We start from the raw sequence: 17,579 nt of genomic DNA, 5'->3' as shown, positions 1-17,579 counted from the left end.
GGACAGCTCTGCTGCATGCTCCTCATTCCTTTCCCCGGGCAGGTTCCCCGTCTGGAAAGGCTGCTGGCTGCTGTGCACTCAGCCACCCCTCACCTCTGCCAGCAGTGCTGGCTCCCTGAGCTTGGTGCTGCCCCGGACAGGGCTCAGCCTGCTAAAAATTTGAGACCTGTGGGGATTTTCACCATGCTGGGGGTGGGGAGGGGGGACCTGGGGAGGGGGCTGCTGCTTTGCTGGTGGCTCCCCCAGGACCTGGAGCCCAGCAGTGGGTGTAGGTGGCTCTTCTTTCTATCCCTCTGTGGGGAACAAATCGGTGGAGGAGGAAGAGGCTGAAGCGCTGCGAGACGTAGAAGGTATCAGCAGAGACAGCTCTGCCATCGCCTGCTGTGCAGTTCACACCAAGACAAGGCCCCAGGAGCTGGTCTGCGAGACCATCAGCCCCGGACCCTCATGCTTTGCCCACCAACTCCTCCTCCAGCGGCTCCTCCTCCAGCAGCTCCTCCCACCCCCAGCCCCGGGGCAGCACTCCCAAGGGAACACCTTGTGCTGCTCCCCGGCATCCCAGCACCTTCACTCAGCCTCATCGCTTTCTTTCACCTCCTGGTCAAAACGTCAGTGGCAGCCCAGGGAATCGTGGAATGGCAGACTGGGGTGGGCGGGAAGGGACCCTGAAAGCTCATCCAGTCCAACCCCCTGCAGTCAGCAGGGCACAGCTGCAAGCGGAGCAGGTTGAGGTTGCACAGAGCCCCAAACAGCCTGAGCTGAGTGTTTGCTGTAAAACCTCTCCCTCGGCTGTAAATCACTGCACCCAAAGACAGGCTCATCCCCTGATCCCTCTGTGGGGAACAAATGGCTCTTGTCAGCTCCAAAGGCTGGGGGCCAGAGCATGTCCCCACAAGGACCCTGCTCCTTGGGAGCTCCTATTGCTCAAGGGCTTGAGACTCCCAGCCCTGCAGTTTGTGAAGTGTCAGAGCTCAGCCCAAGCTCTGAGGAGAGGCAGCAGCTCTACCTGCAAATCACAGCACGAAGCCCCCAGCCCTGGCCCAGCCTCTTGCTGAGAAAGAAAGAAAGAAAGAAAGAAAGAAAGAAAGAAAGAAAGAAAGAAAGAAAGAAAGAAAGAAAGAAAGAAAGAAAGAAAGAAAGAAAGAAAGAAAGAAAGAAAGAAAGAAAGAAAGAAAGAAAGAAAGAAAGAAAGAAAGAAAGAAAGAAAGAAAGAAAGAAAGAAAAGAAAGAAAGAAAGAAAGAAAGAAAGAAAGAAAAGAAAGAAAGAAAGAAAGAAAGAAAGAAAGAAAGAAAGAAAGAAAGAAGAAAGAAAGAAAGAAAGGAAAGAAAGAAAGAAAGAAAGAAAGAAAGAAAGAAAGAAAGAAAGAAAGAAAGAAAAGAAAGAAAGAAAGAAAGAAAGAAAGAAAGAAAAGAAAGAAAGAAAGAAAGAAAGAAAGAAAGAAAGAAAGAAAGAAAGAAAGAAAGAAAGAAAGAAAGAAAGAAAGAAAGAAAGAAAGAAAGAAGAAAGAAAGAAAGAAAGAAAAGAAAGAAAGAAAGAAAGAAAGAAAGAAAGAAAGAAAGAAAGAAAGAAAGAAAGAAAGAAAGAAAGAAAGAAAGAAAGAAAGAAAGAAAGAAAGAAAGAAAGAAGAAAGAAAGAAAGAAAGAAAGAAAGAAAGAAAGAAAGAAAGAAAGAAAGTAAAAACAGGGAGTGGGAGGCATTTGCACCCTGGAGTGCTGTGCCAAGAGCCACCAGAAGCAGTTCTGTGCCTTGGTCATGGTGTCTGTGAGGGAGCCCTTCCTGCAGCAACACTGACCTGGGGACTTCAGCTCCTGGCTCAGAATCTCAGGGGACTTTCTCTGTTACCAAAGAGACCAGGCCACATCCCTTGTGGTCTGAGCTGAGTGACAATGTGGTGATGTTGCTCCATGAGAGTCCCATGGGCTTGGAGATCTGATGGCAAATAAAAGGAGCCTCTAGATAAGGTGTGTTGAGGGTTTTGCTTCTTTTCATGTCACACTGTTGTGGTTTTATTTTAAAGTCCATCTCCTGTTTCCTGGGAGGGATGGATTTAAGGTGGGGGGAGGCTGTTGGGGGCTGGAGCTGAATTTGGCCTGGATCAAATCATAGAATCACAGAATGGGTTGGGTTGGAAGGGACCTTAAAGAGAGCCAGTGGGATCCTGGGATGCATCATGGGTGAATCCAGCAGGGCTAGGGAAGTTCTTCTTCCCCTCTCCTCTGCCCTGCTGAGACCACAGCTGCAATCCTGTGTCCAGTTTGGGACTCCCCAGTTCAAGAGAGACAGAGACCTGCTGGAGAGAGTCCATGGGAGAGCCAGGAGGATGCTTAGGGGACTTGAGCATCTCCCCTGTGAAGAGAGACTGAGAGCCCTGGGGCTGTTTAGTGTGGAGAAGAGAAGGCTGAGAGGGATCTGATCAATGTCTATCAATAGCTGAGGGGTGGGGGTCAAGCGGAGGGGGCCAGGCTCTTTTGGGTGGTGCACATTACAGGACAAGGAACAATGAGTTCAGACTTGAACAGAGAAGATTTCAGCTCAACATGAGGAGAAACTTCTTTCCAGTGAGGGTGACAGAGCCCTGGAGCAGGCTGCCCAGGGGGGTTGTGGAGTCTCCTTCTCTGGAGCCTTTCCAACCCCACCTGGATGCATTCCTGTGCAGACAACCCTCAGTGATCCTGCTCTGGCAGGGGGGGTTGGACTGGATGATCTCTGGAGGTCCCTTCCAACCTCTGATATCCTGTGAGACTGTGATCCAGCTCCAACCCCCTGCCATGGGCAGGGACACCTCCCACCAGCCCAGGTTGCTCAGAGCCTCATCCAACCTGGCCTTGAACACCTCCAGGGCTGCAGCTTCTCTGGGCAACCTGTTCCAGTGTCTCCCCACCCTCACAGCAAGGAGGACTTCTTTCTAATGTCCAATCTAAATCTCCCCTGCTCTGGTTTCAGGCCATTGTCCCTGTGGGGGAATAGATCCCACTGAAAACTCATTGATGGGGCTGAAAACATGGGAAGTCTCTTCCCTGCTTCATCCCAAATTACTGAGGATTCCTCCACCCCCTGGGATACAGTAATACCTTTTTACCCCAGGGTGAATTCATGCTGATGGGGTCCTCCAGGCCTCCACCTCCAGCCCAGCCCATCATGGTGTGTGAAGGTGGGTCCTTGCCTCCTGTGGGACAGGGAGCACCCAAACCGTTCCCTGCTGCTCCTGTTGGCTTTCCTTCATGTCACAACACACTGGGACACCCTGCCCCTGCTGCCTGCACAGGCTCCCAGTGTTGGTGGAGCTTGGTCCTGCCTCTGTCCACACTCACATCCCTGCCAAGAGCTGCATCTCTCCAGGGCCCTTGGCAGCTGCTGGCTGAGGGACCTGTAGCATGATGGGGGCTGGATGGGGCTGGGGGGGGCTGGACGGGGCTGGAGGGTGCTGGATAGGGCTGGGGGGTGCTGGATGGGGCTGGATGGGGCTGGGGGGGGGCTGGGTGGCGCTGGGGGAGGATGGATGGGGCTGAGGGGGGCTAGATGGGGCTAGTGGAGGATGGATGGGGCTGGTGGGGGGCTGGATGGGGCTAGTGGGGGATGGATGGGGCTGGGGGGGGGATGGATGGGGCTGGTGGGGGATGGATGGGGCTGGTGAGGGATGGAGTCACACCCTGAGCCATGCAGTCAGCCCCACTTGGGTGCCCAGGCTGGAAATCTTGCAAGGGTCCCCCCCCCCCCCCCCCCCCCCCCCCCCCCCCCCCCCCCCCCCCCCCCCCCCCCCCCCCCCCCCCCCCCCCCCCCCCCCCCCCCCCCCCCCCCCCCCCCCCCCCCCCCCCCCCCCCCCCCCCACCCCCCCCCCCCCCCCCCCCCCCCCCCCCCCCCCCCCCCCCCCCCCCCCCCCCCCCCCCCCCCCCCCCCCCCCCCCCCCCCCCCCCCCCCCCCCCCCCCCCCCTCCCCCCCCCCCCCCCCCCCCCCCCCCCCCCCCCCCCCCCCCCCCCCCCCCCCCCCCCCCCCCCCCCCCCCCCCCCCCCCCCCCCCCCCCCACCCCCCCCCCCCCCCCCCCCCCCCCCCCCCCCACCCCCCCCCCCCCCCCCCCCCCCCCCCCCCCCCCCCCCCCCCCCCCCCCCCCCCCCCCCCCCCCCCCCCCCCCCCCCCCCCCCCCCCCCCCCCCCCCCCCCCCCCCCCCCCCCCCCCCCCCCCCCCCCCCCCCCCCCCCCCCCCCCCCCCCCCCCCCCCCCCCCCCCCCCCCCCCCGCCCCCCCCCCTCCCCCCCCCCCCCCCCCCCCCCCCCCCCCCCCCCCCCCCCCCCCCCCCCCCCCCCCCCCCCCCCCACCCCCCCCCCCCCCCCCCCCCCCCCCCCCCCCCCCCCCCCCCCCCCCCCCCCCCCCCCCCCCCCCCCCCCCCCCCCCCCCCCCCCCCCCCCCCCCCCCCCCCCCCCCCCCCCCCCCCCCCCCCCACCCCCCCCCCCCCCCCCCCCCCCCCCCCCCCCCCCCCCCCCCCCCCCCCCCCCCCCCCCCCCCCCCCCCCTCCCCCCCCCCCCCCCCCCCCCCCCCCCCCCCCCCCCCCCCCCCCCCCCCCCCCCCCCCCCCCCCCCCCCCCCCCCCCCCCCCCCCTCCCCCCCCCCCCCCCCCCCCCCCCCCCCCCCCCCCCCCCCCCCCCCCCCCCCCCCCCCCCCCCCCCCCCCCCCCCCCCCCCCCCCCCCCCCCCCCCCCCCCCCCCCCCCCCCCCCCCCCCCCCCCCCCCCCCCCCCCCCCCCCCCCCCCCCCCCCCCCCCCCCCCCCCCCCCCCCCGCCCCCCCCCCCCCCCCCCCCCCCCCCCCCCCCCCCCCCCCACCCCCCCCCCCCCCCCCCCCCCCCCCCCCCCCCCCCCCCCCCCCCCCCCCCCCCCCCCTCCCCCCCCCCCCCCCCCCCCCCCCCCCCCCCCCCCCCCCCCCCCCCCCCCCCCCCCCCCCCCCCCCACCCCCCCCCCCCCCCCCCCCCCCCCCCCCCCCCCCCCCCCCCCCCCCCCCCCCCCCCCCCCCCCCCCCCCCCCCCCCCCCCCCCCCCCCCCCCCCCCCCCCCCCCCCCCCCCCCCCCCCCCCCCCCCCCCCCCCCCCCCCCCCCCCCCCCCCCCCCCCCCCCCCCCCCCCCCCCCCCCCCCCCCCCCCCCCCCCCCCCCCCCCCCCCCCCCCCCCCCCCCCCCTCCCCCCCCCCCCCCCCCCCCCCCCCCCCCCCCCCCCCCCCCCCCCCCCCCCCCCCCCCCCCCCCCCCCCCCCCCCCCCCACCCCCCCCCCCCCCCCCCCCCCCCCCCCCCCCCCCCCCCCCCCCCCCCCCCCCCCCCCCCCCCCCCCCCCCCCCCCCCCCCCCCCCCCCCCCCCCCCCCCACCCCCCCCCCCCCCCCCCCCCCCCCCCCCCCCCCCCCCCCCCCCCCCCCCCCACCCCCCCCCCCCCCCCCCCCCCCCCCCCCCCCCCCCCCCCCCCCCCCCCCCCCCCCCCCCCCCCCCCCCCCCCCCCCCCTCCCCCCCCCCCCCCCCCCCCCCCCCCCCCCCCCCCCCCCCCCCCCCCCCCCCCCCCCCCCCCCCCCCCCCCCCCCCCCCCCCCCCCCCCCCCCCCCCACCCCCCCCCCCCCCCCCCCCCCCCCCCCCCCCCCCCCCCCCCCCCCCCCCCCCCCCCCCCCCCCCCCCCCCCCCCCCCCCCCCCCCCCCCCCCCCCCCCCCCCCCCCCCCCCCCCCCCCCCCCCCCCCCCCCCCCCCCCCCCCCCCCCCCCCCCCCCCCCCCCCCCCCCCCCCCCCCCCCCCCCCCCCCTCCCCCCCCCCCCCCCCCCCCCCCCCCCCCCCCCCCCCCCACCCCCCCCCCCCCCCCCCCCCCCCCCCCCCCCCCCCCCCCCCCCCCCCCCCCCCCCCCCCCCCCCCCCCCCCCCCCCCCCCCCCCCCCCCCCCCCCCCCCCCCCCCCCCCCCCCCCCCCCCCCCCCCCCCCCCCCCCCCCTCCCCCCCCCCCCCCCCCCCCCCCCCCCCCACCCCCCCCCCCCCCCCCCCCCCCCCCCCCCCCCCCCCCCCCCCCCCCCCCCCCCCCCCCCCCCCCCCCTTTTCTCCTGCCAGGGTCAGACTCCTCTGGCCAGCCTGCCAGGCATTTGCCCAGCCCAGGGGAATTGCTGGGATTCTTGCACCTCCTCCCCCAAAATGCCACAGCTGGGCCATGATCAGCAGTGAGCATCAGCAGCTGGCTCCAGGGAGAGGTCAGAGTCTCTTGACACAGCAGGAAGCCCCTCCTGGCCCATGAGAGGCTCTGGTTCAGTCCCAAGGTGTGGGCAGGCCCTGGGTGGATTTGCTGGGTGCTGGGGCAGCCCCACAAGCCCTGGCCTAGGGAGGAAGTCTCCAACATTCCCAATAGTGCCCACCCACCTCTGTGGTTATTCTCTTAAAGTCCCAGCTCCTGGAGTCACACCATCCCTGAGGATCAGCTCCTGGAGTCACCCTATCCCTAGGGATCAGCTCCTGGAGTCACACCATCCCTGGGGATCAGCTCTTGGAGTCACATCATCCATGGAGATCAGCTCCTGGAGTCATTGTCATGTGCAGTTCAGGAAGAAGTTTGCAAGGGAGTGCTGGGAAGAGACACCTCCCCCCCAAATGTGGGGGTGCAAATGCCTCCCACTCCCTGTTTTTACTTTCTTTCTTTCTTTCTTTCTCAGCAAGAGGCTGGGCCAGGGCTGGGGGCTTCGTGCTGTGATTTGCAGGTAGAGCTGCTGCCTCTCCTCAGAGCTTGGGCTGCCTCTCCTCAGAGCTTGGGCTGAGCTCTGACACTTCACAAACTGCAGGGCTGGGAGTCTCAAGCCCCTGAGCAATAGGAGCTCCCAAGGAGCAGGGTCCTTGTGGGGACATGCTCTGGCCCCCAGCCTTTGGAGCTGACAAGAGCCATTTGTTCCCCACAGAGGGATCAGGGGATGAGCCTGTCTTTGGGTGCAGTGATTTACAGCCGAGGGAGAGGTTTTACAGCAAACACTCAGCTCAGGCTGTTTGGGGCTCTGTGCAACCTGCTCCGCTTGCAGCTGTGCCCTGCTGACTGCAGGGGGTTGGACTGGATGAGCTTTCAAAGTCCCTTCCCGCCTACCCCAGTCTGCCATTCCACGATTCCCTGGGCTGCCACTGACGTTTTGACCAGGAGGTGAAAGAAAGCGATGAGGCTGAGTGAAGGTGCTGGGATGCCGGCGAGCAGCACAAGGTGTTCCCTTGGGAGTGCTGCCCCGGGGCTGGGGGTGGGAGGAGCTGCTGGAGGAGGAGCTGCTGGAGGAGGAGTTGGTGGAGGAGGAGTTGGTGGGCAAAGCATGAGGGTCCGGGGCTGATGGTCTCGCAGACCAGCTCCTGGGGCCTTGTCTTGGTGTGAACTGCACAGCAGGCGATGGCAGAGCTGTCTCTGCTGATACCTTCTACGTCTCGCAGCCCTTCAGCCTCTTCCGACTCCTCCAGCTCTCTTTGCTGGGACGTTTCTTGGTTGCACAGGAACCCTCAAGAACAGCTGAGCTGAGGACTTTAACAGTTCCACCACAAACAGGAGCAGCTCTCTTAAAGGGATCTCTGCCCTGATCCCGGTGGAAACTCTCACCTTGGGATTTGTTTTTTTAGCTCCCAGCGCTGCTCAGGGGGAGGGCAGGGGATGTTGGAACTGCTCTGAACATCATCCCCTTCCTCTCACCGTCCCTCTGGACACCGCAGCCAGGGAGGTGGAAGCTCTGCTGGGGCAGCATGCTCAGGTGGGACTCCTCATTGTGGTCTGGGCTTGCACAGCGTGCGGGGGCATCTCGGCAGAGTATCCGAGCCGGTAAAATGGGTGTGGAAAGGTGGCTGCCTCAGGCCTGCAACTGAGGGGTCCCGAGCCCTGGAGCTGCATCTTGTAGGACCCCCAGGTCACCCCCCTGTGGTGAGGTAGGTGCAGGGGTGGTGAGGAGGGGACAAATCCCCCTCTTTTGGGGCTGTGAGCAATTCGGGATGCTGATGAGCTGCTCTGTAACCCCCTCCTGCCCCAGAGCCGGGGACTGCTGGGGTGGCCGGGGAAGGAGCAAGGTTGCAGGTGCTGAAGGGTTAATGGGGAGTGTTGGTAGCCCGTCCCTTGTCACCAAGGAGAGGGGAACAGCGCCTGGAAGGAAACAGAACACCCAGTGCCCGGGAGGGCGAGCTCCGCTCCCCGCCTGGCTTACAGCCCTCGGACCCCAGAAGGGTTCCCTGCAGCAGGACGGCGGCACCGCGCCGGAGGGCAGCGAGCGAGTGGCACCGGGTGAGTGTGGCTGCTGGGCACAGCAGCTCCCCGTGTCCCCTTCGCCCCCGTCCCTCATCAGCTCCCTCGATCTCCTCCCAGTCTTATGGCACAATGTGGGGCACGCCGGGCACGGCGGTGCGCAGCATCCGTCCCTACCAGTCCAGCCAGCAGTACCTCTACGCCATGAAGGAGGACTTGGCAGAGTGGCTGAAGGAGATGTACGACCTGGACATCGAGGTGGGCACCTTCATGGAGGTGCTGGAGACGGGGGCCGTGCTCTGCTCCCATGCCAACAACGTCACCCACGTGGCCGGGGAGTTCGCCCGTGCCTGCCCAGACGTGGCTTGCCACCTCCCCCTGCCCACCGCCGGTGTCACCTGCAACCTCACGGCACAGCCGGGCACCTTCCAGGCCAGGGACAACATCTCCAACTTCATCCAGTGGTGCAGGAAGGAGATGGACATTCAAGGTAGGATGCTGGGTGCCTCTCTGGGCAATTCCCCTCCAGCTGTTCCTGGCATCACTCCATGTGCCTTCCCATGCATCCCCCAAAGCTGGTGCCACCCCAGCACTGGGCAGTGCCATGCACACAAGAATTCCCTGAACTGGGATTTCTTGCACAAGCTCCTCCAGGCTCAGCAGCAGCTCCACAGAGTGTGGCACATGGTGGGCACGTTTGCTTGGGTGCAAATGTGGGCTAGGGGTTGGATGTGGGCAGGGGACTTGCTGCAGCCTGACCCTGCCATGCGTGGCATGATGTCAGCTGAAAGGACGTCAGGAGTGGTCCTGACCCCAAGCAGAGTCTGTCACCCTGTCCCCACCACCAGCGGGTGTCTGGAAGGCTGTGGGCAGGGCCTCAGCACAGCCAGCCACCAGGGTGTGTGGCTTTGGGCTGCTGTCAGAGAGCTGTGCTGCCTTTGCCTGTAGATGTCCAAGGGCCTTCCCTCTTCCTCCACTAAATGACCCCAGCTCACGTCGGACCCAACCTTAATCCCAGGGGATGGCTCTGGGGAGTGACATCCCTTTGGCTGGGTTTTGCCTCCACCTGTGCCCCATGTCCCCTTTGTGCCCATACCCACATGCCTGCCCTGGCTCAGCCCAGCCCTGTCCTGCCCCAGACGTTCTGATGTTCGAGACAGAGGACTTGGTACTGAGGAAGAACGAGAAGAACTTCGTGCTGTGCCTGCTGGAGCTGGCACGCCGGGCTGCCCGCTTCGGCATGCGTGCCCCAACCCTGGTGCAGATGGAGGAGGAGATCGAGGAGGAGATGCGCCAGGAGCTGGCCCTGCCCCCCACAGACACCTCCCTGCCCCGGCCCACCAGGAAGCCCCGGGACCTCCACAACCTCGACCAGATGGTACAGAGGGGCAGGGGGCAGGGTGGGCATGGGGGGGTAAGGGAGATGGTAATGGGGATGGAGGTGAGAATGGGGATGATGATGGGGATAGGGATAGGGATGTGATTGGAAATGGAGGTGAGGAGGGAGAGAGGGATAGGGATACAGATAGGGATAGGGATCAAAATGGAAATGAGGATGGAGATATAGATGGGGATAGGGAGAGGGAGGGGGATAGGGAGAGGGATAGGGAGAGGGAGGGGGATAGGGATGGGGATGGGGATGGAAATGGAAATGGAGATGAGGATGGAGATATAGATGGAGAGAGGGATAGGGATAGAAATAGAGATGAGGATGGAGATATAAATAGGGATAGGGATAGGGACAGAGACAGAGACAGAGCTAGAAATAAAGATGGGGGTAGAGATGGAGATGGGAATGCAGCTAGAGATGGAGATGGAATGGCCACCCCAGGACCTTTGCCCTAGTCAGAACCCATCCCTCCTGCCCGCAGGTCCAGCACCTAGTGAGTCGCTGTACCTGCCCTGTGCAGTTCCCCATGGTCAAGATATCTGACGGCAAATACCGCATTGGAGACTCTGACAGCCTCATCTTTGTCCGGGTGAGCCTCCTCCACCCCTGCCCTTGGGGCACGGGCAGCAGGGATCCTGCTCTGCTGCCACCAAGCCTCTGCCATCATCCATCCCCAGAGGTGTTTTGCCTCATCCCACAGCAGGGCAGCTTGGCTCCGTGGTATGCTGTATGGATGACTCCAGGACAAAACCTGCTGTCCCGTGCCAAACCAGAGCCAAGCTGGACCCGGCAGTGGGAACATTGGGATGCTCTGTCCCTGCCTGGATCTGTCCCTAGCCCTGGCCTTCCCAAAGGGCTCAGCACATGGTGATGCAGAGGGATTTTCCAAAGGCTCCCCCCACCTCCTTGGGATGATGAAACCTGCTTGTCGGGATGGCAGCGGGAGCTGACACCTTCCCTGCCTCGGGGAAGCTCAGCTGGGGACCAAGCTGTCCCTTGGAAGGCCTGGTGGCACTTAGGGCAAGCCTACGGCTGTTGGAGCCTATCTGAACGTGGCACCCCCAGGCTGCTTAAAAAGAGGTGAGGGTGCCGTGGGTGCACCCCGCGCCCTGACGGCACACGGCATCCCGAGCAGATCCTGCGGGAACACGTCATGGTGCGGGTCGGGGGCGGCTGGGACACGCTGGAGCACTACCTGGACAAGCACGACCCCTGCCGCTGCACCTCGCTCTGTGAGTCCCCAGAACCCGCGGCTGGGCTGGGCTGAACTGGTGGGGGAGGTCCCGCACGGGGCTCGCTGCTCCCAGGGCTGTTTGCAGGAACTGGAGCCTTGTGGGGCGAGATGCCTCCTTGCTTTGCTGGGCATTGTCTGGGCTTGGGGAACTCTCTTCGGCTTTGGTGGCCACTAGAGGTCACAGCAGACTTTGGGATGGAGCCCCCCCCCTCCGCCCTCTCACCGGCTTCCCATGCCCAACAAGCCCTTTGCTGGGAGCGCAGATTTGCAGCAGCAGCCCCGGGTCGAGGGTGCTGGATGCTGGGTGAGCGCTGGGTGGGCTGCACCGGGGGGTGAGTGGCTGTGGATCGGGAGCTGAGCTGCCTTTCCCCCCGCCTTTCCCCACAGCTCACAAGCAGGCCTGGAGGAGCAGGATCCCCCAGCAGCAAGTGCAACACGAGGTCTGGCTGTGCCCAGCCCCTAGGGCAGCCACCCGCGGACCCCCGCGGCCCTCGCTGCTGGTCAGCCGCTCGCAGAGTCCCCTGCCCCCTGTGACCTGGGGGGGCAAAGTCACCCCTGGCCCCCGGGCCCCTGCCACCCCCACACCAGATGGCTTGGGTCACTCATCAGGTGCCAGCCCTGGCCAGGAGCCAGTGCAGAGCCAGAGGGTCCCTTTGGGCAGGTGAGTGACCACAGAATCACAGAATGGGTTGGGTTGGAAGGGACCTCAGAGATCATCCAGTTCCAGCCCCCTGCCATGGGACACCTCCCACCAGCCCAGGTTGCTCAAGGCCTCATCCAGCCTGGCCTTGAACACCTCCAAGGAGGGGACAGCCACAGCCTCCCTGGGCAACCTGTGCCAGTGTCTCCCTACATTCTCTCTCAAGAATTTCTTCCTCATCTCCAGTCTCAATCTCCCCTCTCCCAGCTCAAAGCCATTGTCCCTCATCCTGTCACTCCCAGCCCTTGTCAAAAGTCCCTCCCCAGCTCTCCTGGAGCCCCTTCAGGCACTGGAAGTCTGCTCTAAGGTCTCCCTGCAGCCTTCTCTTCTCCAGGCTGAACAGTCCCAACTCTCCCAGCCTGTTCCCATAGGGGAAGTTCTCCAGCCCTCTGATCCTCTTCATGGCCTCCTCTGGACCCTCTCCAGCAGTTCTATGTCCTCCTTGTGCTGGGGGCACCAGATCTGGCTGTTGTGCTCCAGGTGGGATCTCATGAGAGCAGAACAGAGGGGCAGAATCCCCTCCCTTGTCCTGCTGCTCACACTGCTGATGTAGAGATTCTTCATGCTCCAAACCATCTGATTTCAGAGCAGTTTTCCTTGCATCCCTGGTTATTTTCCTTCCCTTCTGGCATTGCTCAGCACCAGGCTGGATGGGGGAACACAGCAGCCCCTCAGACCCTCTCTGCTCTCTCTTTGCAGGACACGGGAGTCTACAGGCCGGCAGCCAGCACCATCCAGGTCACCCATTCGACCCAGCTCCCCTGCCCACAGGGTGATAGGGCAGGCACCCACCCGGGCACCCACCCCTTCCCGCCTGGCCCCCAGCACGCAGAACAGCACGAGGGTCCCCAGGGCGACGCCTGGGGCCACCCCAGGGAAAACCCCTGTGACACCGACAAGGGGCAGGGCCGTGGCACTCAGCACCCAACTGACTCCAGCGCTATCAAAAAGCACCCAGCAAGGAGGCAAAGTGTCTGCAGTGGCTGCCAGGCCACAGGAACGGGGAGTCCCCGCTGCGGTGCCAGCCCGTGCCCCCAGCCCCATCAAGGTCTGTGCCCCCTCCTCACGGCAGGGAGATTCACAGAGCCAGAAAAGCCGGCGGGAGGGGAGCAGGGCAGCCCCCGGCCGAGGCCAACCGGGAGCCAACTCACTCCCAAACTCCTCCAGCCGGGCCCTGAAACAGGACAGGAGCCGTAACCCACCCGGCAGGACCAGCCCCGCCTGCTGCCAGCCCCCCACCCCCTCAGCCCCTTCTGCAGATGGCTGCAAGGTCTGTGCTGCTGCAGGGGGGTCCTGGCAGTGCCATCCAGCCCCAAACCCAGGAGCTGAGGGTATCGAGGGACGTGGGGTACAGGCAGGTGACCTGAGGGGACCCTGCGGGAGCAAGGGGCTCCAGGGCTGCTGGGAGCACACGCAGCCCCCCGGCTATGGCAAAGTGCTGGAGGAGCTCAGCCGCGGGTGGCAGCCCCTGCGGCCCGTGGGGCGGGGAAGCTGGGTCCCCAAAAAGTCCCCACCAGCCACCCTGCAGCCCCCGACCCTTCCGGCCGAGGGGGATGCAGGGCAACCAGGGGCAGGGGGGCAGATGCCGCAGGGAGCCAGGGCCGGCAGCGTCCCCAAGGCGCGGCGGTGCCTGAAGAAGCCTGAGCGCATCCCCTCCATCTACAAGTTGAAGCTGCGGCCCAAGGCACGGCCCCGGCGAGACCACCGCCCGGGCAAGCGCCCCTCGCGTATCCCCACCCCGCTGGGGCACCGCCCGCAGGGCCCCCGGCGCCGGCAGCAGCCCCCAGCGCCCCCCCGGCAACCCCAGGGCGGTGGCACCCAGCCCAGGGACAAGCCCTCACCAGCTGACAGCGGGGCTTGGCTGACTGAGGATGATGAGGAGGCGTGGGTCTGACCCCCACCCGGGTTTTGGGGACCCCTCGCTCATCCCGAGGCAGGAGTGATGCTGAGGTTGGCATGGGCAGGGCCATGGGTTTGCTCCCAGGCAAGCTGGGGGGTCCCATCTTGCTCTTGGGGGCTGCAGCCCCTCCTTCCCCGTGGGTGTTTTTGGGACTGGTCATTCTCCTCCTAACCAGCTGCTCTTGAGCTGAGTGGAAAAATCCAGCCCCAGGTGGAGAGAATGAGGCCCTTTCTGCAGGGGTGAGGGGTGAGCACCCCTGCAGTGTCCCCCTGAAGTGAGGGCAGCCCTCACCTGGCATCCAAGTGTGGAAACCACCTCACACCTCAGCCTTCCCTGCCTGTCCAGTGGCACCAAGCATTCCCACCTCTGACAGCACCAGGAGCCTTAACAAGGGTCTGGGAGGTCACAGGGGGTGACCCTTGCTGTGCTCTGTGAGATTCCTAAAGGGTGAAGGTGAGAGACCCAGTGGGGCTGATGGTCACCTTGGTGGTGATGGGCAGGGGGGTGGCTGTCACCAAGGGGCACTCCAGGCAATGCTGAGCCTGCAGCCATGGACCTGGCCATGTCTGTGCAATAGAGATGTGCCAAAGCTCTTCTGCTCCAGCATCTTCTCTGTGTGGGTAGGGAGAGGCAGGGGATCATCCTGAGTGGGGGTCGTGGCTGCTGCCAGTCTGCTGTCTGTGTGCACACCTAATGCCCCTCTACAGGTGTAATGAATCCAGACACACAGACCTGCAGAGCAGCAGCAAAAGTGAGCACCAGGGCCCTGTGGATGCCAAACCGGCTTCCAAAACTCCTCCTTTCACAGGGCTGCAGCAACTCCCTGCCCCCCAGGGACCATTGTCTCCCGCAGAAAGTCTGTGGGAGCAGCAGTGGGTGGCGAGCAGAGAGCAGCCAGGCAGGTACGGAACAAGGGGGGACAGACCTGATTTTTAATTCGATTTCAAAGGGGGTGCAGGGTGTTACAGGCAGTGTAGACACCTCGGGAATCTCCAACAAGAAGTCCAGGAAGGAAGGGAAAGCCAAGTCCAGGCAGTCGGGCTGCTCACTGGGGATGAGAGGCAACACCCTGGCTGGGGCTGGACTGAAACCTGGCACCGCTCCTGCGGCAGGAGCCTGGCTCTGCCCTGGGGACTGCCGCGGGGACCTCCTCAGCCTCTCCCAGGCTCAAGAACAGGTCGTTTTTAGCAGGACCAGGCTGGTGATTTTGGCTGTGTGGCAAACACTTGGTACCAAGGGTGTGAGTAGGGGCAAGGTGCAGGTGGCTTCTAGCTGCTGCTGTGCCCCTGGCTGCTTTGATCCCTGCGAGCATGGCCTTGGCGCTGCACCTGCCTGCACCCAGTTGGTACCACTGCCCAGTTATCCCTGCCTGCACCCAGTTGGTACTATCACCTGGTTATCCTTCCCTTCACCCAGTGGGTACCACTGCCCAGTTATCCCTGCCTGCACCCAGTTGGTACTATCACCTGGTTATCCTTCCCTTCACCCAGTGGGTACCACTGCCCAGTCATCCCTGCCTGCACCCAGTTGGTACTATCACCTGGTTATCCTTCCCTGCACCCAGTGGGTACCACCATCCTGGTCATCCCTATCTGCACCTAGTGGGTACCACTGCCCAGTCATCCCTGCCTGCACCCAGCTGGTTCTGCCACCTGGCCATCCCTGCCTGCACCTAGTGGGTACCACTGCCCAGTTATCTCTACCTGCACCTGATCAGGACCACTGCCTCCCCCTGTGCTGGGGCTTGGAGCAGCAGCTCTTTGTAGCCCTCAGTTTCCCAGGAAAACACCTTTGGAGCAGTGAGAGTTGTTCTTAGGGACAGGACTCTCCTGGTCTATAAATGCAGCAGAAGAGAACAATTCACTTGGTAACTTTTGTTGCTTGTTTGTTTTTCCCCAAAATACTAAAGAGATGCTACAAAACCCTGTAACTAATTGTGCTATAAACTGCAGGCTACGGGGTGATAACAAACAATGTATTGGCTTAGTCCTTGGTGGCTCTGCCTTGGAGCACTTCAGAAATGCTTTGTTTTTAGCATTCACCAAGGAGTTCCCTTCTCAGACCATTTGGAGGGACAAAGCTGGCCAGAGGCTGAGAAGGTGAACCTACAGGTGTTAAATCCTGGCCAGGTGAGGTCAGGGAGTTGCCATGAAGGCGAGGGATGGTGATGAGTGCTACCAGCCTCCCCCTGCCCTGGCAGGGCTGTCCCAGCCACCTGAGGCAGACCCATGCCTCCCCTCTCACCTTTTCTCTTGGTTTCCTTTCTCTTTTGGAGCAAGGGGAATAGGATTTGGCTCCCAAAGCGCCTGGGAAGGGAGCAGCAGGGTGACCCCCGACTGATCCCATGACACTGGGGCTGCAGGGCAGGGCTGGGGTATGCACCATGCCAGAGCTCAGCTGGGTCTGCTCTGACTGTGTGACCAAGAGCACAGTGGTGCTTCTGTGGGGTGCTGACCTGGCCCAGGAGGTGAGATGGGGCTGGTGGCCCTTTGCTTTACTGCCCACAGCAGTCCCCCTGTGACACCAGAAATCACTGAGATGCTTTTGCTGGAGGATGGACTGGTCTCAGATCCTGCCTCAAGGGGTGAGGATGGTGATCTCCTGAGTCTTACAGGGAGCAGCCAGAAGGGGGAACCACGAGCCCCTCGGCCTCTCCTCACCCATTGCCAGCACGATGCCCCAGGCCTGTTGGCTAACACAGCCTGGGCTTTGCCACCCACCCTGCCGGACAGGGCACAGGTGAGCCACAAGCCTGATGTGAAAATGAGAAAAAAGACTGAAAAAGAACGAAAAAATGCTAATGAGAGGCTCCCCTTCCTGTTAGGGATGTGCACAGAACTGGAGAAACAAGGAACACAACTGGAAATGCAGCTCCATGCCCCTATTGCTTTGGAGGCTGCCCTCCCACCACTGGCACCTCCCTTGGATGGGGGCAAGTGTCCCTGTGGGGAAGCCTGGCATGGGTCAGGATGGCATGGTGGGATCTGCCTGCCCTGGGGACACCAGGGATTGGCATGGGTGGGGTCTGCCTGCCCTGGGGACACCAGGGGTTTGGGTCAGAGCTGCACAAAGCTGGTCACCTGCTGAGCCTGGCACGAGAGGTAGCAGAGGGGTGATCTGCCCGGCAAGGAGCGCCTCGAGATGGTTTGGTGTTGGACAGGCTGGGGGGGAAGGAGAAGACTTCCCTGCATGAATTGGGGCTGGAGGCAACTCAAAGCACTGGGCCAACAGCACCCAGCACCCTGGGGGGATGCAAGGAGCAGGATGGGGGCTTTATTTTTTTCCCCCATTTCTTGCTTTCATCCAGGAATTCCTCCTGGAAATCTGACCCAACCAAGCCAAAAGAGAGCCTGTGTAACCTGGCCTCTTGCAGGAGGCTGCTCTGCTCTCTGAGGGAGGAACCCCAGCTCTGCAGGGTGGGTATCAGCACTCCGTGTGCCCCAGGGACTGAAGCCACCCTGGCCATCGGGGCACAGATGCTGGGCAAGGCCCTTCCAGGGAGCAGGTGGTGGCAGGCAGCAGCAAGCGTTGACCCTGCAATGCCAGGACAGGAGCCAGCAAGGATGGACCAAAGAGCCAACCTCTGGGCACCACCTACTCTACTCCCCCCATGCCATGCAGTGCTTCAGGCACAGCAGAGACACAACCCCCTGGGAACAGCTTCAGCCCCAATAGCTGGAGGATCAGGGTGGGCTTGGGGGATTAGCTGAGCTCCTCCTTCCAAGCAGCTCAGCCCCCCACTCACCCCCCAGCTGGAGGATCAGGGTGGGCTCAGAGGTTTAGCTGAGGTCCTCCCTCCAGGCAGCTCACCCACCCCCCAAGTGGAGGATCAGGGCGGGCTCGGGGAGGAGCTGAGGTCCTCCCTCCAGGCAGCTCACCCACCCCCCAGCTGGAGGATCATGGTGGGCTCCTCCCTCCAAGCAGCTCAGCCCCCCCACTCACCCCCCAGCTGGAGGATCAGGGTGGGCTCGGGGGTTTAGCTGAGCTCCTCCCTCCAGGCAGCTCAGCCACCCCCCACCCGCATCCCCCTGCCCAGCACCGCCCAAGATGCGCTGTCCCTAAAGGTCACCTCAGGGTGCCAGCACCGCCCGGGAGCAAGGCCCAAGGTGCTCTGGGCACAGGTCCCACCGTGGCATGGGTGGGGGTGTGGGGGGGCCGGGGCTGC

General features: G+C 64.4%; 2 protein-coding genes across 2 annotated transcripts; both read left to right on the top strand.

Annotated features, from left to right (window-relative positions):
• Window positions 1-3,658: 3,658 nt before the first annotated feature.
• On the top strand, window positions 3,659-5,260 carry LOC128976848 (basic proline-rich protein-like; the record flags this gene model as incomplete). Its single annotated transcript, XM_054394236.1, has 1 exon — window positions 3,659-5,260. A coding segment is annotated over exon 1 (1,602 nt), but the record flags the coding sequence as incomplete, so codon positions are not given.
• A 3,062-nt stretch (window positions 5,261-8,322) lies between these two features.
• GAS2L2 (growth arrest specific 2 like 2) lies at window positions 8,323-13,408 on the top strand. The gene is made up of 6 exons (XM_054394235.1): window positions 8,323-8,680; window positions 9,330-9,568; window positions 10,062-10,169; window positions 10,716-10,812; window positions 11,202-11,475; window positions 12,214-13,408. Exons 1-6 carry the CDS (start codon window positions 8,323-8,325, stop codon window positions 13,406-13,408), a joined length of 2,271 nt encoding a protein of 756 aa, XP_054250210.1.
• Window positions 13,409-17,579: the final 4,171 nt, after the last annotated feature.

The sequence above is a fragment of the Indicator indicator genome, chromosome 30, assembly GCF_027791375.1.
Source record: "Indicator indicator isolate 239-I01 chromosome 30, UM_Iind_1.1, whole genome shotgun sequence".
Lineage (NCBI taxonomy): Eukaryota > Metazoa > Chordata > Aves > Piciformes > Indicatoridae > Indicator > Indicator indicator.
This window is presented reverse-complemented; position numbering and strand designations above follow the sequence as displayed.